Source organism: Silurus aristotelis (genome assembly GCF_946808225.1).
Source record: "Silurus aristotelis genome assembly, chromosome: 10".
Classification (NCBI taxonomy): Eukaryota; Metazoa; Chordata; class Actinopteri; order Siluriformes; family Siluridae; genus Silurus; species Silurus aristotelis.
The window spans coordinates 2,339,936-2,363,709 of record NC_139583.1 but is presented as its reverse complement, the minus strand read 5'-3'; the positions used below and the strand labels follow the sequence as shown (position 1 = coordinate 2,363,709).

The window sequence follows — 23,774 nt, the reverse complement described above, 5'->3', positions numbered from 1 at the left end:
TTTTGTATCTTTATTGTGTATATTTTACCTCAGAATGAGCATGTGTTTGGACGTTCAGTAAATTTTAACCCAGTAATGAAGTTTATTATGAACTTTCCAAGACACAGATTCATAGTAATGGTATGGAGGATCGTTGGGAGAACGTTGAAGGAACATTGTTGTAAAACAGTTGTCGTGGACCTCAGAAAAAGAAAAAAGAGAGAGAACTCTTAGTCATGCTACCATCTACCAGAAGTGCAGGATAATGTGTTGGTATGAGGGTCTCGGTCTGTGGGGGTTTGCGTCACAGGATCAGTGGCTTTCCAGATTTCATGCAAAGAGTGTAATAGATCATTTTAAGGACAGATAGAGTCACTATGCTTCCAGGTGCTCGACTTTAGGAGGCATGAATAACCGGATTAGACCAGCATGAAGTTCAGCCTGCAGAGGCATACGTTCACAGAAACATGGCCAACCAGTGCTTCAGAGTTTATGATCCTTTCATGTTATTTCGAGTCTCGGTTCTGCAAAGTTTTCAGGTTTTAAATCAATTCCACAATATGTAACAGTCGGTTCCTGGTGTTTGATTTGAGGTTACAAAATTTTAACAGCCTAGAAAATAATCTAGAACATTAATAATCAGTTTTAATGGTTGGTTTTGGTATTTAAACCCTTAGAACCACAGCCTTGAATGATGTGTTTCTCTTCCATCATGTTTCTTCTAGTTACTTTTCTTTCCTTTCTCATTTTCATTGACGTTCTCGTCCCAAGCGACGTGTCGGTCCAATCCTTCATTTTAACTCGCTCTCTTTTTTTCAGGTGTGTTGTGTTTCAGTGAGTTACTTTTCGTTAAGGAGCCCCGCGATGTGACGGTTCTCCGTAAGGATGTGGTGATTATGGACTGCCAGGCTCAGGGCGACAATCCAATCCGGATCCGTTGGCTGAAAAACGGATCTCCTGTCCTCGAGTCGGACCGCGTCTACCAGCTTTCCAATGGATCGCTCTTCATCTCGGAAACCGAGAACCGAAAAGGAGACAAATCAGACGAAGGGTCGTACCAGTGCCTTGCTCAAAACAAATATGGAGCTATCCTGAGTCAGAAAGCTTGTCTGACTATTGCAAGTAAGTTGTAATGGAATGATCCTTAGTGGTGCTTCATGAAACCCTTGTAGTATCAGTGATACCAGATGAGGTAAATTTTTTTGAATTTCCAATTACATTTTATTCAAGTCCCATTTTTATCATTGTCCTGGTCAGATTTCATGGAGAGGAGTGTAGTCAGTAGAGCTTTATCCATCATGGATTATTGCACCATGATAACCCTCTAATCCTCTGCAGTTTGGTCACTTTCCAATTCCTCAAACCGGTTCTGCACAGCTCAGTCCCATGACGACAAGAAACCAGTGTTGGTCGGAGTACACAAACCATGTAGTTTAGTAAATGTAGAGATACAGGAGGTGAACTGTGATTCCAGTAAAAGTGCTTTCTTTAAACTTTCACTTGAGTAAAAGAACAAAGGTTTTTGCCATCAAATGTACTTCAGTATCCAAAGTAGTGATTTATTATAACTATAATGTTCCTATGATCATTTTTATCACAAGACTCTTTACTTAATCACCTCAGTTTATGTGTAAAAACTCGAATGTGACTCTCAGCACACTGATCTATTAATAGAATGATATTAATGACTCAAACACTGATTGATTTCTATTACAATGATTATGAGCTGAAAAAATTAAAGAAAATCATATAAACGAGGTCACGTGTGTTGTGTTGAGTTCGAGTCTGGAGTTGCTTCATCATTTATTCCTCTCTAAATGTTCTGCTTGATGTTGAACTGATGCTGAACTGTATGTTGGTGGTCAGTGGATACACCGAGCGCCGATCAGAACACGTTTAAAAGGGAACAATTTCACAAATTGTAGTTGAGTAAAAAGTCAAATATTTGACTTTGAAATTTAGATTTACAGTAAAAGTCTACTCAAATGGAAACACTCAAAAACTACTTAAATACAGTAATGAATTACTTCCTTACTGTCCAACACTGAGGTAAAGGCTACCACAGGCTTCCTTTGTGGCTCTGTAAAGCCAGTTGTTATCAACCCTCTTCTGCATACATGATCTTATGGACACAAATGATTGGCTAGCTCTGGTCAACGAACTCCAACCAATAGATGTTTTTTTTCTTTTTTTTTTATCTTATTGTGAATCATCTAACATAGAGGATGGACCAAAAACCAAGTCTCTGTTAGTACACGTAGTACTAAAGCTTTGGTTGGGTGGAGGATGGGGTATTGGAGATGATTTCAGTGCTGGAGGCCAGTGGTTTGAAAGCCAGGGTAGATCCTGAGAGAAAGCCTCTATTGGTGTGTAAATGAAGGCGTGCGGGTTTAAAAGGTTAGGAGCTATTTTCCCAGCTAGAGCCTTTTAAGTCACTGAGGTATCACCCTAGCTTGTTTTTAGGAGTGTGTGTGTTTGTTGGGGGTGGTGATGTGACATCATTCTCACATAACTTTCAATAAATGTGCTTTCCAGGGTCATTTATGCAAATACGCCATATAATGCTAATAGCCTCAGTTTTTTTTATTTAACAGCTAATGGGTGGAGCTTCTACATTCTGGATTCTGATTTGTCAGAAGGTGTCAAATGAGGCCAAATGATAACAGCAGCTCTGACAGGAGATACACTCGATTCTACAGCTCATTCACAGGATTCCGTGAGATGTCGTTTATTCGTTAACAGTTTAAGGAGTCCGCACCAGAAGCTGTAAACGATCTTCTCTGCGAAATGACAACAAGACAATGACAGAATGGGCAGGAAAGGAATAAAATGCTCAGGGATGTCTCGTGTCTTTCAGAGTTTAATGTAGATAGACTTGGATATCTTCATTTTCACCCAAATTGCTTGTGACCCTAAGCTTTGGTATTTGTTTCATGAGCATCCTAATGTCTAACCTCCATTCCTCTAGGAAGATGTTTCACTAGATTTTGTTGGAGATTTTGGTCGAGATTCATTCAGCCATAAGGGTGTTAGTAAAGTCAGGTACTGATGTAAGTGAGGAGGAAGAGGTCCAGTTCCTCCCAACGATGTTCAATCAAATGTAAAGCAGATCTTCTAGAGCTGGCTTTGTGCACATGGGTATTATCATGCTGGAGCAGGTTTGGGTCTCTTAGTTCAAGCATAGAGAAAATGTAATGCTTCCACCACCAAAGATGTCCTGTACAATTGTGTATCTCCAACTTTCTGGTCTTTATGGCTTGGATAATCCTCTCTCTCACACACACACACACACACACACACACACACACACACACACACACACACACACACACACACACACATTTGGGCCCTGTAGGGGGTTGAAGCAGTAAAACAGGAGCAGTGAAACTCTGATTGCGTAACAGAGACAAATGTTAGAAACCACCACCACCACCACCACCACTTCCACCCCCTTGGAGTACAGTAGGGCGATATTGCAGCTCTTGTCCAAGTGTGTGTGTGTGTGTGTGTGTGTGTTACCTGAGCGAGCTACAGGTTAGTTATAAGGTCTGTTTACTGTCTTGTTTAAGAGCAGGACCTCCATCTCGTAAAATTGACACCTCAAGACTAACTTGGAAGTAGAAGATCCTAGAATACTAACACACTTATTCCTTTCTGTGTCTGTGTGTGTGTGTGTGTGTGTGTGTGTGTGTGTGTGTGTGTGTGTGTGTGTGTGTACGTGTCTTTTCCCCCTGAATGCCTAACTTTATTGTCCTCCTGGAGTGAAAGGAGCTACTGGTCTCCATGCAATTGCTTTCTGCTCTGCTGCTCAGCAGAACAAATGAAAAAGCCTTTCTCTCCACAACCCTTTGTCCCCTTAGCTGCCCCCCAACTGCCCCCTCGACTGCCCCTGACCACCATGGCTAAAGAAAAGCACTCCTCGGCTAAAGAAAAGCTCTTGGTTTTTTTGGCCGGAGATGAGTGACCAATCCGGGGACATCTGGCCTTTATTCATCAAAGGATGAGTGCGAGAGAGCAATTATGCAAACGATACAGAAAGTGTGAACGGTCCTCAGAGGAGTGAAACGTTAAACACCGGATTAGAACACGTCTCACGTCAGGACACGTCACTACGGGATTAAACACGTTTTTCATAAAATTTGTCTGAAATGGATCTAGAAGTTGAGAAGATCAGTAAAAAAGTGACCCGGGTTTGTGTTTCAGGAGTGTAGGTGGTATGTTTGAAACAGGTTTGAGAGTGAATAGGTGTGTGTGTGTGTGTGTGTGTGTGTGTGTGTGTGTGTGTGTGTGTGTGTGTGTGTGTGTGTGTGTGTGTGTGTGTGTGTGTAGGGGGTGTTAAGGGACAGGAAGATTAATGGTGGACCTTTTGGACCTTTTGCCCTCTGTCTTCTCACCTTCAGCCAAAAGAAATATCTGTCACCAGTGCACTCTCTCACACACACACACACACACACACACACACACACACACACACACACACACACACACACACACACACACTGTTCTCTTCTAAATCCCTATTTTCTTCAGCACTTTCTATACGTTCTACAGTTTGATTTATTTATTTATTTAAAAAATGCTATGAATAAATAAATAATATAAATGTTTAAAAGTGTATATATATACACAGTAATTTCTATATAAATATGGCTTTTCATAATTCCTGATTTAATTAGGAATTTATTCATTCGTTTATTTATCCATTTATTCGAAATAATTTTAATAACGTATAAAAAATATAATTCAGTTTAATTCAATTCGGTATTATCTTTATAGCAATTTTAACAGTGGACATTGTCTCAAAGCAGCTTTACAATATAAGAATATATTAGAAATGTATATAGTGTAGCACCATAATTGTTATATTATTAAAAAACAGAAAGAAAATTGTAGTCTGTTTTCTTATAACCCCTAGTTTAACTTCATACATCACTTACTAAGTCTTATTTCTTACTTTTTATATTTATTAATTTATTTTAATTACACTGTTTAATTAATTTTCTTTCTTTATTAGAATTTACCCATTAATTTCAGTAACTTATAGAAAATAGAAGTTCTATAAATCTTAAGTTCAATTCAATAAAATATTATTTCTACAGCAATTTCAACAATAAACATTGTCACAAAGCAGCTTTACATAAATTAATGTATTCGAAATATAAATTTTAGCATTATAATTAAGTCCCTATAAGTTAAAAACTCCCTGAGAACTCATGAGGAAGAAACTCGAAAGAGAATCTCATCTTCATCCTCAAACCGAATGTCCATTAATTACAGTTTTATCATGATGGAGACATAAATAAAAACGTTTTTATGGCAGCTGCAGCCAGTAAATGTGGTTTAAACTATACAAGTATTTTAATATTTATTATTATTATTATTATCATAGTATCTTCATATTCTGTTCATTGTGTCACACTGAGTTTCTGTACATTCTTAATTTTTCACATCCAAAGAGTTAAAAACCTGAATATCTTGTAGCTGTACTCAACGCGACAACAATCATGAAGTAGGACGTCACCGGAACTTCCTAACTTGTCTCTTAAAAACCAGAGACACACTGTAAATATCAGCAGTGTCCTCCTGTACGTGTTAAATAAAAACAGTGTAGAGTCAGAGGCAGGATTTGCGTAGCTACGTTACACAAACAGAGGCCACACGTAGCTAAGAGAAAGCGCTTGTCACGGCGTACGCTGAGCACCAGGCTGCGTAGCCTGATCCTGATCTACACCAAACTCTCGTAGCTCGAGGGCTCGGATGTCACGCTACGGATTCCTGTCTTGGGAATTCCAATGTTTCCGTGTACCTTCTGAGGAAACGCAGTGGCTCGGGGCGGCGTTGTAGTTTCGCAGTGTTGTAGCTTTTGACAGAGTTTTAAAGAGGGTGCCAAAACTTTTTTTAGTTTAGAAAGTTATCCAGGGTATATATTGAGTTCCCGTGTTAGCGCTTATGCTCCTGGTGATTTGTATATAAATTAGGGATGGTAAGATTTAGAGATTCCCATCAAAATTTGTATCGCGATGCATAGTTTTTTTTTTTTTTTACATATTTGCATCACTAAAAACAGATTTATTTATATCTCATTATTAGAAGATGCACAACACTTTTATTAATTAAAAAGTGGATCATAATTTGTGAGCGATATTTGATATGTAGATCGATTTCTCGTCGCTAAACGATGCATCACAACACTACGGAGACTGAGGCGTGTACTGAGAGTCACATGGAATACAGATTAACATGGCAGAGGTAGAGCTGTAACTTCCTGCACACATAACAGGGAAAGAACATCTGTCATTTTCTTTTTGCACTACAAAGATGTGTATGTGAAGGGGACATGCGTTAGAAATCAGAAGGCACTTAAGTAAATCGATGATTTGCTGTCTGTCTGAAGCAAAGAAATAAAAGTGATCTGCACCATATTAAATTGCAGCACATCATATATATATATGAATAATACCAGGGATCCCAGTTTGTGCTCTTGGGGGGGGGAAGTTTCACCAGGTCCTAGTTGACAGGACCTCCAGGCACCCAACCTCCACTCCACTTATTTCCTTGTGTGCCGGACATGAAAGGTTTCCATGGTTTCCTCGGGGCAGCGGTCGGAAGGGTCAGGGGTCGCCGCAAATTGCTCAGGGGGTTGTAGACTGGGAGACAAGAGAAGGAGCGGTAGAACGGGGAGTAAAGTCTCACTGAGTGAGCAAAAATGTTGGTTTGAACTTTTTCTCTTCCATCGATCCATCCATCGATCCATCCATCCATCCATCATACCTTGTCAGATTCAGTGTTTTAATGAATAACCAATAGTTTTTGACGTACTGATTTTTTGAGACCCCTTCACTCATGTCTTTCATCTCCCGGCTCCTGTGTGTCCTTTAATATTAAGGTGACCTGCGGCTTCGAGAGCCACGCTAAGAATTCAATCTCCAACAATCTCTGAATAGTGCGAGGGTCAGAGGGGCAGATCACACTCTCGTCCTGACTGCGGGTGTGCAAGCACACACTGAGTGATTTACACAGATAAGGGTCCGAGAATTCTTTTGCCCTTTCTCTTTGCCCCTTCCCCCCATCCCCCTCTCCCCCTTTTCCCGGCCATAAGGCTCAAGGCAAAAGGGTGTGTGTGGAGCGGTGCCGAGGTCGAGCTTGCAATTGGTTACAGAGAGACTGAGAGAAGGAGGCCATTCGGAACCTTGCTCTCGCATCGGCTGATTGATTTGTTGAGCTTCTCAGCGCCGCATTCTTTCCCCTCCACCCGAGAGCTTTTTCCTTCACCGCTGTATCTGTGTGAAGGAAGAAAAACAAGAGGGCCATAAAGTGGTGCACTAGAATGAGTCCAGAAAGAGAAAGAGATAGAAACGTGGAGGCTCTTTCCTGTGTGTGATCCGACTCACGGGTTATCCAGAGTGCACATTTTATCACCAATTTCTCAACACACACACACACACACACTTTCTCCATCTCACACACCGGGTCACGCTAATGAGGTGTCATATGAGGAAGTAGTCAAAAAGTAGAAAAGAAACAAATTTATCCTCCATTCCCTATTTCTTTTTCACCTATCCTCCACTGAGAAACTTCTTTCTCCTTCATCCTTCTCCGAGAAACTTATTTCTACTCCATCTTACTCTGAAAATGTTTTATCCTTTACTGAGAAACTTATTTCTCCTCCATCCTCTTCATCCACCCTCCTCTAAGAAACTTCTTTCTCATTCATCCTTCTCCGAGAAACGTATTTCTCCTCCATTTAACTTTTAGAAACTTATTTCATGTTTTTGCTCCATTCTCCTCTGGGACAATTTTTTCTCCTCCATCCTCTTGTGAGAAACTTATTTCTCTTCCATCCTTCTTTTATTTCTCCTCCATTCTCCTCTGTGAAACTTATTTCTCCTTCGAGAAACTTTATTTCTCCATCTTCCTCTGAGAAACTCTGAGAAACGAATCCAATCCGAATAGGGCTGAGGAGAAAAGGAGAGCTGGATTGTAAGTAATCAACTTATAAGTTCATACATTTTTCCTTAAAATCGTATAGTTGAGATGAAACTAATACGCAGGACGAAACGCTGCGACGCTTGCTAACATCTGAAGTAGGACTGGAGTTAAAATCGTGCTCTGATGATTAGAATTTATTCGACTAGAAACAAAGGACAGAAGACGAGGAACAGAGGACCCTCCAAGTTCGCAAAGTGAATGGAAATGGTCGCTTATGGCACGAGTGGAAAGTTAAATAAGTTTCTACAGTTTACACCATCACATCATCGTTTAGCGAACGGTTCACTGGTAATAAATCAGATTCATGAAGGCAGCCATGTTTTTTTCCCCAACTTTCCCAATGAAAGATCATCATGATCGAATGCAGCATCAGTGCTGATACTAAACAGTATGATTTTAAAGTGTAATCTCTTGCAGTTAGGAGGACATACAAAGCCATCTCACACACACGCATGCACACACACACATGCACACACACACACACACACACACACACACACATATATGCAAAGCTCATTGACCCCCTGCAGCTTATCTTCAGTTCTCACTACAGCCTTTCTCCAGAAATCAATAGACAGACAGAGCTGCCTTTTTCAGCCCTCAGAGTCTTTCAGAGAGAGAGAGAGAGAGAGAGAGAGAGAGAGAGAGAGAGAGAAACCAAACATATAGTGACATCATGTATCGGGATATGAGTCATATCATCGTATCGCCCAGCTCTGTCAAGATGAAGTGGCTGTGAACAGGGGCGAGAAATCAGGCCATTTAGCGCTGAAACCCAAACCAAAACATCAGGAGAACGTATCAGTTCACTTCATACGGAGATGGAGATTCCCCGCTGTTTAAAACACTAACACATGCCAGCTAAGTTTTACTGATCCATTTATCATAACACACACACACACATACACACACACACACGGTCAGTCAGAGCCACACGACCACCAGAGCCACATTCAACTGGATCTCTCCACTTCACTCTCAAAGCGAAATTAAAATAAATTTTTTATTCCTTTAGTCGTACAAATAAACCTTCAAGAACTTCATGATCTATGACCTAATATACGCTCAAGTACATCGTTCTTCACCAAACTGTTGCCACAAAGTATCATGAAATTTTCCTTTCACTAGAACTTTGAGATCCAAACCAGTTCCAGCATGACAATGTTCCTAAAGCCGTTGCCATTAAGAGATATTCTTTAAATGGGTTGGAAGTTGTAGAAGATCTTTTGCTACAGAGCTCCAACGCTATTGAACAGGATGAATGTGATCACTGACTGCACGCCAGGCCTCCTCACCTCACCTGCATCACTACCCGACTTTACTAACTTTGGTCTGTACTGACAGAGGTGGAGGCGTTTTTGGAGGACTTGGTGGTGGTGGACGTGGAGATGGGAATGGGAGGTGGTGGTGCGGGTGGAGTTTGAGAATGGCGGAGGAGTTGGAGATGGTGGGGGAGTGTGAGATGGAGGGGGAATTGGTGATGGAGGTAATGATGGTGGGGGAGGCTGAGATGGTGTTGGAGGTGTTGTTTGTAGGTGAGGTGGAGATAGTGGGTAAGGTGGTGAGCGAGTGTGTAGATAGTGGGAGATGGTGTTGGAGGTGTTGTTTGTAGGTGAGGTGGAGATAGTGGGTAAGGTGGTGAGCGAGTGTGTAGATAGTGGGAGATGGTGAGGGAGGTGTTGATTGTAGGTGAGGTGGATATAGTGGGTAAGGTGGTGAGCGAGTGTGTAGATAGTGGGAGATGGTGAGGGAGGTGTTGTTGGTGCGTGAGGGTGAGACTCTATGTGAGGTGGAGGAGGTGGAGGTGGTGCAGGGAGGCACCGGTCCTACAAGCTAGAAAGGGTTTTATGGCTCCTGAACCTGATAAGACCAAAAGTAGAAAGCAGCGTTTAGACAGGTAAATACGCTTAAACCTGAGAATAGAAACATGTGACGTCTGTGAACTAGTTTTATTATTATTGCATGTTGAACGACATCCTCGAAAGAATCTAAGCAGCTTTTTTAAAATGCAGCAGAACAACAGACACTCGATCAGTTTCTTCAAAGAAAAAAGTCTACATTCTTTTTGACTGTAGGATTTTGATGTGTAAGTAAATTATTATTTTTTTTTTTTTTACCCAAAAAAAGTTTAAATGTGTGCAGTTTTATATATTGATTTTTATTTCAATAATTACAGTCTGACTAGAAACTAATGCGATGTTAAAATTTTTAATTGTCAATTTTAATACTTTTTATTCCCTTTTTTAAAAAAGTTTTATTAAGTATTTTTATTTATTTATTTTTTTTATGCATTACTGTGCAGTGAGTTGACAAATGTAGTGTGAAAATTGTCACAATTAAATTTTTTTAAAGAATTTTTTTTATAGTTATTTTTATTTTTATTACAGTCTAACTGGAATAATATGATGCTGAAGCATTCTTTTTTTTAGTTTTTCATTGTTTTAGTTTTTTATTGGTAATTTTTTTTTGTGCATTAGATTGTTGGTTGTTGTTTTAAGGAATTGCAGGGAAAAATATAACAGAAAACAAATCACAAATAAAAAATTTAATAAAAATGTAATAATTTTGTATAAAATAGGTAAAAGAAATAATACAAATGTTTGATATTTAAACATTTTTTTTATATAATAGCCAATAATACATAAACATATTTTTTAAATATAAAAAAATAAAAATGCTTTTTGCAGCCATGTAAAATCAAAAAAGTTTTACAAGCAGTCTCTATAAATGCATCGAATTTCAGCCATTAATATCATAAGAAAAAAAAACGCTTGATTTAAAAAAAGAAAATTGACAGCACATGGGCTGTCCATGGGGTATTGACAAGCTGATGGCCATCGACAGGTCAGGGGTATCGAAGGAGAGGATGTTTAGTAGGCAGGTTTAGAGAGAGAGAGAGAGAGAGAGAAAGAGAGAGAGAGAGAGAGAGAGTGAGAGAAAGATTTCACAGAAAAAAAGGTGAAGATTTGATTCTTGCTTCACCACCAAGCGTGACCAAAAGGACAGCTTTGCGCTGTTGTGAGATCTGACGTGTCCGTGTTTATCTAAAGACCTTTTGGTTCTCAGAGCTCATCCACGTGATACGCCGAGACTGTATCGTGTATCGCCTTTTACTCTTCCACTTCCCTTCTCTCTTTTTATTTTCTCTCTGAATATGGCTCTTGGGTCATTTTAACCCTGGACAAAGCCATTAGTCGGAAAGAAGAGACTCTTGTAGTGTTGTAGTGCACCTGGACATTCTGCTCAGTTCTTTGGTTTCACCGCTTCCATTGTGAGTGTTCTCGCCTTGCCTCGCCTTGCCTCGCCTAGCCTTGCCTTGCCTTGCCTCACCTCGCCTCACCTGTCCCCTCTCTGTGCACATAATTATATTTCAGAGCATTTTGGGGAACAGAACAAGCGAAGGAGAAAGAGGCTTCTATATGTCACATATACATTATCAGAGTGCATATGCAGGCATGATGCCCCTAAACCAGAGAGGGTTAAAAGCCTTGCACAAGGGGTGGCAGTTTGGTGGTACCAGAACTTGAACCCCTGACGAGTAATCCAGAGCCTTAACCATTGAGATACCACGTCCCCAAGTAAGATCAACCATGGGCTAAAACTACTTCGAATAAGATCGACCGTTTTCATCCAACAATTGTTTCCTGACCCACACCCCAAACAAGTGAAAAGTGCAGACCTTTTACAGTTTCCAGAACCAAAAACCCTTTCTAGATTAAGCATGAGGCAGGGAGATGAGAAATCATCCAAACTAAGATTTGAAAAGTGAAGCTGGATGCATCACCTGGACTTTCTCAGAGTAACCTTGTTCTCCGCAGCAGAACAGAAAACATTGATTTTTCCCACACGTCTACAAGGAAAGCACTTTTTTTCTCTCTGTCCCTTCAGGTATTTCCACATTCACCCAGCAGCCTTCCTCCATAGTAGTGACGGAGGGTTCGGTCGCACGCTTCAGCTGCAAAATCAGCGCCGTTCCTCCACCAATCATCACCTGGGATTTCAACCGAGTCACTTTACCGCTGGCCACCAACAGGTAAACACTGCCACAGAGTTACATACGAGGGTGTATCAAAATGTTTAGAGACTCACTCTGTTTACAAGAAAGCACTTTATTTATCTACGTTTACACAATATCACCTGCAAAATAGTCCCCTCGCACAGCAATACAGCGCCCCCAGCGTGCTTCTAAAATGTGTCCTGAAAGTCCTCTTTTCGAAACATGTCAAGTGCCTTCTGTGATTTGTGCGGGATCTCCTTAACGTTGTCGAAACAGCGAGCTGGATCTTCATATTCGGGAAGAGGGCGAAGTCCGCAGGAGCCAAATCTAGCGAGTAGGGTGGGTGCGGAAGTAAGATTATGTGGATTGTTCTCCAGCGATCATTGTGCACAAGTTTCTGAATGGTTTCAAACATTTTTAGGGGGTTTGAGCTCATCAAAAGTCTTCCTGATCTCTCATTGTCTTCCAGTGATGTTCTTCCGCTCTTGAAATGCTGGTTGTTCAAAACACCTCAAATGATTTGTCAATCGTATGTTGTGTTAAACGTCTCTGTGGCTGATTTGCCCAGTTACACACAGAATTTAACATTTGCCTTTTTTCAAACTTGCTGTCCATGATGAAATGGCAGATGTGGTAACGCAAGTGGTCAGAATATCACCAGTTATACCATTAGTCTTTTTAGTTTTTTGATACCACCTAGTACACAGTGGTACTGTCAAAAGTGTTTTTTTTACGAATTCCTATGACGTTATTTAGAATCACGGTGCTGCCTGGTGGAGTGCTGCAGATTCAGGGAGTAGAGCGAAGAGACGCAGGGCATTACAGATGCGTGGCGGCGAACATCGCCAGTCGTCGCAGGAGTGTGGAGGCCACTCTGACAGTAACCCCAGGTAACCCCCACGTGACGGATAACACTTTAATTTAATTTGTTATTTTGTTTCTATTCTAATCATCACTATGTCTGGGTGTAGCTCCTTCTCCCAGGGTTCCCCAGAGGCCGCATATCATCGCCGGGCCACGGAACCTCACCGTAGCGACCCACGGCAGCGCTCTCTTAGAATGTGTGGCGGTGGGGAATCCTCGGCCGCTGATCTCGTGGAGCCGCGCTGACCACAAGCCCATTGACGTCTACAACACGAAAGTACTTGGCAACGGCAACCTGCTCATCTCGGACGTCAGGAGGCAGCACGCGGGCGTGTACGTGTGCCGAGCGACCACGCCAGGGACCAGGAACTTCACGCTCGCCGCCGCTAACGTCACCATCCTCGGTAAGGAGACTTTATTATATCACGCATAGCCCAACTAAATTAAAGCGGCCATGAGTAACATGGATTTTAGTTTAAGGTTGTTTGTTGGACTTTTTAAGATTTATGTTATGTCATTTCAGAGCCCCCGTCTCTGGTGGAGTGGCCAGAGAGTCTGACTCGTCCACGCGCTGGCACCGGGCGCTTTGTGTGCCAGGCTGAGGGGATGCCCACTCCACGCATCACATGGCTTAAAAATGGCGAGTTCATACACTCCAACGGACGCATCAAGATGTACAACAGGTATGAAGTAGTGATATAAAAAGCAGTTTTATAGACTGTAAATAACCAGGGTTCATGACAACCAGGGAATTCACCCAAACATTCATAATCCTCTTCTTTAGGTGTTAATACGACATGTTTTTCTTGCTGTTTATGATGAAAATAATGAATAGTAATTCACATAGTCAGAATAGCACCATGTCTTTTGGCACACTGTCTTTTGAAGGTCGGTGCTCCCTGTAACTGTGCATGCAGCCTTGTGCTGCCATCTGTAAAAACGGGTGTGCACACCCAAAAACGGGTATGCTCTAGGTCAAAATAACGGTACTATGTGACGGCATGATGCTTGTTTTTGCAGCAAACTGGTGATAAACCAGATCATCCCAGAGGATGACGCGATTTACCAATGCCAAGCTGAGAACGAGCAAGGCTCAGTGCTGTCCACGGCGCGCCTCATCGTGGTGATGTCTGAAGATCGGCCCAGCGCTCCCAGGAACATCCACGCAGATACAGTGTCCAGCTCGGCCATCCTGCTGGCGTGGGAGAAACCGGCGTACAACGCCGACAAAGTCATCGCTTACTCCATCCACTACATGAAAGCGGAAGGTAAATCCGACTCTCTGATATGTCGCATCACGGAATCAGATGCTAGAGCTGAATAACGTACAGGCTTTCTGAGACTTACAGTTACAGTTTTTCTCAGTTGCTTTGGAGAATTTTTTTAATCCTTAATATTCGCATTCTTAATAAATGCATTTTTTTAAAACAGTTTGTACAAACTGCAAAACACAGTGGATTTCTTGCAAAAGTCTGGACTTTTCTCAAAATCCTCTCAAAAGTAAGAATTTGTGTCAACGAACGTCTCATTGTCGTCAGAATGACGAGTCCTACGAGATCGTCTAAACGTTTAGTCGTGTTATCAGTGTGACGGCGCATGGTTTTAGTGCTTCTGATGTAAACTACGGTTTGGGTTACAATCAGTGAAAATGCACAAGGATGAATTTCTCCTGTTTGGTATCTATGAATTTCAACAGCACAAATCTACACATTTCTGTATGTGGGATGTCGATTGCAAGAAATTCACTTTTGTGTTTTTCCTGTTTTCAGAAATTGTAATTCTGTGTTTCACTTTGTCACCAATTGAATTCACATGATTTACCTGTGACCTGTTTTAGAGAACTAGTTGATCATTGGTTGATCTGATGTCGTTCCCTCGCTTTCATTACTGACATTCAGGATTCATCTGCACAATTCATCCATTCAAGACACACTTACAAAAACAGTTTAAGAGAAATCTGATTCTGACAACTGGTTTAACTATTTTGCCTTTAATGAATCGATGCTAAGATGTTTTGGAGGTGAAAACTTTTCGGGTGAAACCAGTATAATATATTTTGATCAACAAAGCAAATGAGAAACACTGTAAAGACCGAAAGCGATTTTTTTGTTTTAATAGGCACTCGTTTTGGAAAGGCTTTGCTGAGGTCAGGACACTCCAACTTTGACACACATATCTTCATGAAGCCCACCATGTGTACACAGTCCTAATCGTACTGAAACACTGTTTGAGCCTCTTAGTTCCAGCGAAGGGGATTTTTAATGCTACGGCACAAGGCATTCTGTACAATTGTGTGCTTTCAATACTACATGGGTGTGATGGTTAAGGGGGTGCACATACTTTCAGGGGTATAGCTTTAACTCCACCCATGAGAGACTCACTTTTGTTTTTATTGAATATGGAATAAAATATTCACCCACTTATGATCTAGCAGGAAATTCCTAAAAGCCTGCGTGACCCCAAGTGTTCTTCTCATTCAGAGTTCATTCACTGAAATGTACAATTGCTACTCTTTCTCATGGGTTTTTTGGTCCATTTAAAAAAAATAAAAAAAAAGAGTCCTCATCACAATACCAACACGGCTACAATAGTTTCGGTCCAGTGGGAATACAATAACGTAAATCCCAAACACAGTGGCACCACCATTTATCCTGGAACAATCCTGATTTCTAGAGGCTAAATAAAGCCCAGTTCTGGGAACGTACCACTTTACAGTAACGTCCTGCTGGTTCCTTATTGTGCTCTTGAAGCATGCTGGGTGTGCTTATTGTTCATAACGAGGCAGCAAAAGTCACTTTTGGACACGAATATATATATATTTTTGTTCCCGTCTGTCCTTTTCAGCCTAATTGATGGTCCTTTATCACCAGAAAGAAAAGTCAGGGAAGGAAACACCTGCTAGCACTTTCAGAGAGAGAGAGAGAGGGATAGTTTTTCACTCAGTGCTGCTCTTTTCTGATGGTTTTAGGTGCCGTTACGCCTTTTAGCGACTGAGGAATCCTCAGGAGCCATTCAGCATTCCTTACTAATTAGCAGGATCATAAAGCAGGAGATGTAGATAGGGAGTGTGTGAGAGAGTCTGAGTTGTGCAGCTCAGGCATTGTCCATGTGTGTGTGTGTGTGTGTGTGTGTGTGTGTGTGTGTGTGTGTGTGTGTGTGTGTGTGTGTGTGTGTGTTAAACTTCAATCAAAGTGTAGCAAAGTCAGCGAGGAGGCCATTCAGCCAGAGAACAAGGCTTTTCTTGTTGCTTAACCGTCGCTTTTCTCTCTTTCTGGTACTCAAGGATCTTTTGCCAGGTCTGAAATTAGGAACTCAATCCTTCTTGTTATTCTTTTGTGCGTGCCGGCTAATCCGGACTAATTAAAGCCCTATCAAACGTGCTGGACGTGTGAGAAAATCGGCGCGTGGAATTCAGCCCCGCTCCCCCGGATTTAAATCCGCCGTTTAAGAAGGCGTGACCGATTTGATTGAGTTGACACGTCTCTTGTGCGGTGGGGCCCCGATTAGAATAACCGCACTGGTTCATTAGGCAGAGAGCAGAATAGGATTAATGAGGAAGGATAAAAAAAAGCTGGCCGGGGGTCCGATTAAGCAATTATGTCCTGATTACCGCATGTAAATGCCACAGAGGACACAGGCGCTGCACAGAAAGTGGTCCTGTAAACTTTCAGCAAATAGATCCTGCCCTCTTCCCATTTACTTCCTATTGAAGACACGTAAATGACAATTTGTTATAAAATGACCACCCAGTCAGCATTTAAGCTGCATCTCATATTCATTAATATTGATCTTAATTAATGTTTCGTTATTGTCATTCACAAACATTACATTGTTTAAATACACTGAAATATTGGACTAAAAGGAACTTTCACAGCCAGGATTTTGCTTTACAAATACGCAAAATATATCACTATGCACTCTACATTGTACACGGTGCTCCATGCTCTTTACACTATATACACTAGAAATGATACACTTTACAATATACATTTTACACTATGCTATAGAATCTTTACATTATAGACTAGAAATTATACACTATACACTTTACAGGATACATTTTCAACTATACAATATACACTATACACTATGGTATATTATACAGTACAATATACTCTTTATTCATTCATTCATTTTCTCCCGCTTATCCGTAATCCGGGTTGCGGGGGCAGCAGTCTAAGCAGGCCCCCGCCTTCGACTGCTGCCCAATCCTCACAGCACCGTCCCTTACGGTCCCTCCTGCAGGTGGTGAGCCCACGGGAAGGTGGCCCCACGTCACTCCGACGTCACGGACCTTGATATTTCCCTCGTAAGGGATCCCCGGAGCATAGAGGGTTAAGGGCCTTGCTCAAGGGCCCAAGAGTGGCAGCTTGGCGATACCGGGGCTTGAACCCCAGACCTTCCGATCGGCAACCCAGCGCCTTAACCGCTGGAGCCACCACTCCCCCCAATATACTCTTTAAATATGTACTTTCACTTCTATGCACTTTATAGTATCCATTATACACAATACAACATACATTATACACTATGCTATACTTACTTAACATTATGTATTATACAGTATAGATTACACACTATACGTTTTACATTATACACTATACATTAAACACTATTTACTAATTAAAAGAGAATTGTGTATAAAGTATTAGGATCAAAATACTTTAATCCACCGGTATAGTTATTAAGTGCTTTATAATGTTTTTTTTCTAACAGGTCTTAACAACGAAGAGTACCAGGTTGTAATCGGTAACGACACCACCCGCTACATTGTCGACGACCTGGCTCCGGCTCAGAACTACACCTTCTACATTGTAGCGTACATGCCTATGGGAGCCAGCCGCATGTCCGACCATTTCATCCAGCACACACTCGAGGATGGTGAGAATTCGATTTACAAACGTGTGTGTGTTTGTGTGGTGTGTTGAAATATGGGATTCTCTGAGCCTTAGTTCTGTCCTGCGAAAGGTCAAAGGGTGATCATGCTGAGTAATTGGGATAGTAGTATACACCCTTTTACCCTTTAAGTAGTCAGTTCTTGTGAGAGGAACAAAGGGATAAAGAAAGAGAAAGAAAGACTGAGGGGGAGGAGAAAGAAACAGATGAAAGGACTCTAGTGAATCATTAAACAAAGTGATATTGAGTAGAATACCTTCACCTCTCCAGCTCAGGTCTTCCAGGGTTTATCCCAAGTGCTGTTTTATTCTACACTTTGCTCGGTGGAAAGACATAAAAACAACTTAATGAAAAATATATCAACTCAAATAAATAATCTGGATCAGAAGGTCTTGAGTTCAAATCCCAGCCCCAGCAATTTCCCACTGCTGGGCCCTTGAGTAAGGCTCTTAATGCTCAACTGTTCTGTTCACCACACCCTCTCGACTTGAGCCGTGCCATGGTGTTAAGTATCTCAAACAGTCTTGTTGTATATGCCTGTCTCTTCTCAGTTCCTCTCCGTGCCCCGGAGCTGTCCCTCACCAGCCGCAGTCCCACAGATATCCAGGTGTCATGGCTCCCGTTGGCACCGAAGCTGAGCCGCGGTCGTGTTTCAGAATATCGCCTGTGGTACCGGGCCGGTTCTGAGGGAGCCACCACGCAAATAGAGCTGCCCGGAGACCAAACACAGCACTTGCTGGAGGGCCTGCAGCCTGATACCGTCTACCTTCTGAGGATCGCCGCATCTACTAGCGTGGGCTGGGGAGAGCCATGCACCTGGACCTCCCACAGGACCCCCAAGACCTCCAGCCGGGAAGGTAATCTAGAGATGCTCCATTCATTTCCTTCTCACTTCTTTGGGACTTCTGTAACACCAGTTTCTAATACACTGCGTGATCAGTTGTCTTTTCATCTTCAGATGATTTGATGGTGGATGATTTCTCAAATCGTTTGGCTCCCCAGTGGGAATTATCTTCAATAACTTTTTTCTCTGTCCTAATGAGTATCCATTTTTTCAGCTTTTATCTCTTTGCTTGTCCTTTTCAGGGTTTCCGTGGGGTCTTAAAAGTCTTTAATTCGCTGTTCTTGGTCTTAAATAATTCTAAACAGATATTAATATTCCAATGTTCATGTAACGCTGCCTTTAATGCTCATTGAAATGCTCCTGCAGCACTTGTTTGATAGTTTCTGTGGTTGTTGTAGTTCTTTCTTTCACTGATCCAAATATAATTCGCTGTATTACGACTACAAATAAGACCAACATGCAACAGCCAATCAGCTTCCTGTTATTGGAGCGAGTAAAATGTAATTAAGGGCTTGATTAAGGCCAACCGCTAACAATGTGTGTGTCTGAAAAGGGTCTTAAAAAGTCTTTGTGAAACCTGCGGAAATCTTTCCTCTCCTTCTGCTTCTTTGGTACACACTTTTTTGCATTCTCTCTCCCTCTATCTCCATCTATCTGTGCATGTTAAGTGCTTGCTATAACCCTCCCGTTAAGGCGTTGTGCTGGTTACTGAGCTCTAAACTCTGACCCCGGCTGTGGGGCACGTCGAAAAAGCTTCAGTCACGGACCATAAAACGAGAGCCTGCAGGCACCATGAGTTCTGAGAGGCAGAATAGAAAGTATCTTTTTTTTTTTTTTTTTTTTTAAACACTTAGTGCTAAACCAGTTCCTCTATATAAATTATAATTATTATTATAAATATACCAAATCCACGAAAGTCTGTTTTTTAACAGGACCGTTTGGTCCCCAGAGCTCAGGGACTCAAGCCTGTTAAAAAGAGCTGTAACACTTAATAAAAGTGTGCTCACGTGAGTCTCCTCAGTAAAGAGTGGTTTGTTTATTTATTTTTTTTGGTGAACGGATTCACTCCAGCTTTATTGCTTTTGTTGTATTTATTTATGAGCTCACCGTACAAATGAAAAGTTGAGTCGTAAACCGTGAACACGGCAGTAAAATGAGGAACAGGAGCGAAACTAACGAGCCCACAAGACGTCTTGAGTTGAATTGATGGAACTGATTTAAAGTTTAACCTCATTAAGTTTAATAGGAGGGTAGAGGATGGAGATGGGTGGGTTTTGTGGGTGGGGTTAAGTCAGGCAGGGGTCTACTACTAATAATGCAGTGGAAATTGATTTGAATGTAATTTTTCTAGTGCCCCTGGCGCCAGAGCTGCAGCTGGAGCCCCTAAACTGTACGACTCTGGTGGTGCGATGGCGCTTGGCTGCAGGAAGTTGGGTGGCCGGCCTTCAGGGATTCAGGCTCTTCTACAATGAGGAGAGTCAGCCAAAGAGCCCGCCCATCCTGATACCACCGCACATCAACCGCCACACCATCGGAGGCCTCGGTAAACACTGACAACTCTCTTACTACTGCAAGGGGTAGGGTGTAGGGTAGATTAGAGATCATCCATCAGATTAAGCTGAAGGAGGAAACAAATACATTTACATTTATGCCATTTTGCAGACGCCTCCTAATTCCTCTGCAGAGCAAATTACAATGATCTCATTTATACATTGAGCAGGTGAAGGTTAAGGGCCTTCATCAAGGGAGCAACTGTGGTAGCTTGGTGGTGCTGAGCTTCTTCTTAAAAGAAGTTCAACACCTTTACCACTGAGAACCCTTGCATTGATGGGTGGATGGATGGATGGATGGATGGATGGATGGATGGATGGATGGATGGATGGATTTCTTTCAGAAAATAATGAAAATTGCAATTTTCCAGGACATTGTTCCATTCTTAGTTCTCGGTTATGTCATAGGCTAGAAAAATATGCCTTTCGGGAGAAAACTGATCATTGGTAATGGTGCTCTTTGACCTGTCCTCCTGTTCTGAAGCCAGAAACTATGTTTCTTCTTTCAGCAAAACAAGTTCAGTCCAGTCAGTACTCAGAACAAACGCAATGGTTCACTCGTTTATTAGTGAAACCCCGAAGGCGAACGCTATTGGCCGAGCAGAACAATGCGAGAGCAGGGGGGTTGTGGGTATCGGCTCTATTGACAGTGGGTGATAGATTGAAAGGTTCTTTTCAAAACTTCTCCAAAAAAATCCCCCACACTTTCTTTCCTCAGTGTCCAACTTGCTCCTCCCTTATCCCTGACCTCTCTCAGTGGCCTCTGACCTCCCATGATCCTCTGCTGCGGCCGGAGAATTGGTGGGGGGATAAACAGAGGAGCACTGAATGTTCAACCTTCAGCCCCCAAAAGGTCGGCCTTTATCTCGTTCCGTTTGTGGAGTGAGGGCACACACCGGGCTGCTCTGCAGGAGAGACTCTGGCCATCTGTGGATGGAGAGTGAGAGAAAAAGGTCATCCAGCTGGTCAGCAGCTGATATTCAGATCATTTTGGTGCACTTTTGGTTGAAAGGAGACGAGTTTGGGGTTTTGGGGGGAGTGTGAGGTGAACACTCAGCTAAAGGAGGAAACATACATGAAACATATACAGTTGTTACAGACGTCTCCTAATTCCTCTTCTGAGCGACTTACAATGATCTCATTTATCACTGCCTTCATCACGGGATCAACTGTGGTGGCTTAGTGGTGCTGAGCTTCTTCTCTGAAGAAGAACACCTCGACCACTGAGCTACAACTACTAACTTCTACTATCATATACTTGGATTAATTAATGGATGGATGGATGGATGGATGGATGGATGGATGGATGGATGGATGGATGGATGGATGGATGGATGGAATGATGTGTGGATGGATGGATGGATGGATGGATGGATGGATGGATGGATGGATGGATGGATGGATGGATGGATGGATGGATGGATGGGTGGGTGGATTGTTGGAATGATGGTGGATGGATGGGTGGATTGATGGATGGATGGGTGGCTGAATGGATGGATGGATGGATGGATGGATGGATGGATCAATGTAATGATTCACCCATCCATGGGTGGATGGATGGGTGGATTGTAGGAATGATGGGTGGATGGATGGGTGGATTGATGGATGGGTGGGTGGATAGATGGATGGATGGATGGATGGATGGATGGATGGATGGATGGATGGATGGATGGATGGATGGATGGATGGATGGATGGGTGGATTAATGGAATGATGGGTGGATGGATGGGTGGATTGTTGGAATGATGGGTGGATGGATGGTTGGATCAATGGGTGTATTAATGGAATGATTGGTGGATTAATGGAGTGATGGTTGGATGGATGCATAGATGAAAGGATGAATGGGTGGTTAAATGGATGAATAGATTGATGGAAAAATTGATTGATAGATTAAACAATTGCAAACTAAGTCAGTTCAAGAAGTTACATCAAATCAAACACCTCAGATGGGTAGATGGGAAGATGGAGAGATGAAAGGCTTATAGTGGATATAAATATGGATGGGTGTGATGAAATAATGAGAGTTTATACTAGAGATGGCACGAATTTACTTTTCTTTTTAGAATGAAACGGAAACTGAAGGCGATACATAAATCTTATTGTTTTTTAAGCGACGCTTTAACTGAAAACAGTAATTGAGTAATAAAAAAATATGGTCATTCATAAATAATAAAAAAAAACATAATAAATGCAACTGACTACGCTGATGTTCCCAATCACAATCGTGTGGTTTATTCAAACAGAAATAAGAACAACTCCAAGCACACGTCAGGGTGAAAGCAGAGATCTGTTCCCGTGTACACTGAATTAGGAGGACAGAAGGGTGGAGGGGAAAGGGAGCTTGAGATGGAGGAGAAGATTTACGGCGGGGTTTATGGTCGCCATGAGCCGGCGCTCATGGGGGAGCTTCACTTCAAAGCTTCTGGACCTGGAGCTGAAGCTCTCACAACCTTCTAGAGAACTTTAACAACCACGACACACACACACACACACACACACACACACAAGGACACAGAAAAAATACACAACTTCTAACTCACATTATGTAAAAGCATGGACAAGTCAGTTAGGCATTTAAACACACACACACACACACACACACACACACACACACACACACACACACACACACACACAGGCTGCTTTTCCAGCCGTGCTGTCAGCGGTGTAAAATACGAGCGTGGAGGCGGTCAGGTTAAAGGTGGCATATCTTCTGTCAGTGCATGTGGAGACTTTTTGCTATAGGAATAACAGCAGTGTATTTATGGCTCTGCCTCGTTCAGACTGACCTCAGATCAACGCACAAGAGTTCAGTCGCTTCGCACGGTGCCGCAGCAGCAAGTGCTGTAGTTCTTCTGGCTCTTTTGGGGATCATCTGCGTGGAAAGACGGAGCGATGCGGCGGCGCTTTAGCGTTCCGTTTTCCTCGTCCAGATCTTCTCTCTTCTTTTCGGACTAGTTCAGCTTCTAAAGGTTTAACATTAACACATGATTGTTCAGCATCAGCACCATCGTCTCATAGATCCACCAGAGCTGTGGAGAGAATTGAGTTTATTAGAGGAGGTAGGACATCTTGAGACAAGGTGATTGAGATGGTTTGGTCATGTGCAGAGGAGGGACATGAGGTATCTTGATGGAGGGATGGATAGAACAGGACAGAAGGAAGGACCGAGGAGGAGGTTTATGGATGTAGTGATGGCTGAAGGGTTTAAAAGATGCAGATGTAGAGGACAGGGTGATACGATGGATGTAACACTGTCGAGACCCCTAATGGAAGCAGAAGAAGAACAAGCCCTCGTGATCTTTTAAAGCAAGGTGAAGATGAGAAAAACGAGTGGAGAGCGATAGTGTGTGTGTGTGTGTGTGTGTGTGTGTGTGTGTGTGTGTGTGTGTGTGTGTGTGTGTGTGTGTGTGTGTGTAAAAAACTCTCATGAATAGGTGTGTTTACTAACTGAAAGCTCAAATCCGATTGGTCGTCACGTTACAGTGTTTGTCTGGAACACTCACACACACTCACACACACTCACACATACACACATACATACACACTCACACACACACACACACACACACACACACACACACACACACACACACACACTCACACACACTCACACAAGGTCATTACAGTCCATTATAGCATGTGTGCCATCTTA

At 42.2% G+C, this 23,774-nt stretch overlaps 1 protein-coding gene and 1 long non-coding RNA gene across 3 annotated transcripts in view; one reads left to right on the top strand and one right to left on the bottom strand.

Annotated features, from left to right (window-relative positions):
* The window catches only part of prtga (protogenin homolog a (Gallus gallus)), a 32,060-nt gene that overhangs the window by 2,360 nt on the left and 5,926 nt on the right, over positions 1 to 23,774 (top strand). For both annotated transcript variants that reach the window (XM_083552213.1, XM_083552212.1), the window contains exons 2-10: positions 799 to 1,101; positions 11,857 to 12,001; positions 12,722 to 12,855; positions 12,937 to 13,233; positions 13,353 to 13,512; positions 13,850 to 14,097; positions 17,546 to 17,710; positions 18,277 to 18,582; positions 19,921 to 20,112. In XM_083552213.1, the coding sequence (XP_083408339.1) occupies positions 799 to 1,101; positions 11,857 to 12,001; positions 12,722 to 12,855; positions 12,937 to 13,233; positions 13,353 to 13,512; positions 13,850 to 14,097; positions 17,546 to 17,710; positions 18,277 to 18,582; positions 19,921 to 20,112 (1,950 nt within the window). The remainder of the gene's footprint in view (positions 1 to 798; positions 1,102 to 11,856; positions 12,002 to 12,721; positions 12,856 to 12,936; positions 13,234 to 13,352; positions 13,513 to 13,849; positions 14,098 to 17,545; positions 17,711 to 18,276; positions 18,583 to 19,920; positions 20,113 to 23,774) is intronic.
* The window catches only part of LOC310732221, a 3,909-nt gene continuing 907 nt past the window's right edge, over positions 20,773 to 23,774 (bottom strand). The window contains exons 2-3 of the long non-coding RNA XR_014535401.1: positions 22,909 to 23,151; positions 20,773 to 21,046 (exon numbers count right to left, since the gene is read on the bottom strand). This is a non-coding gene — a long non-coding RNA (uncharacterized lncRNA). The remainder of the gene's footprint in view (positions 21,047 to 22,908; positions 23,152 to 23,774) is intronic.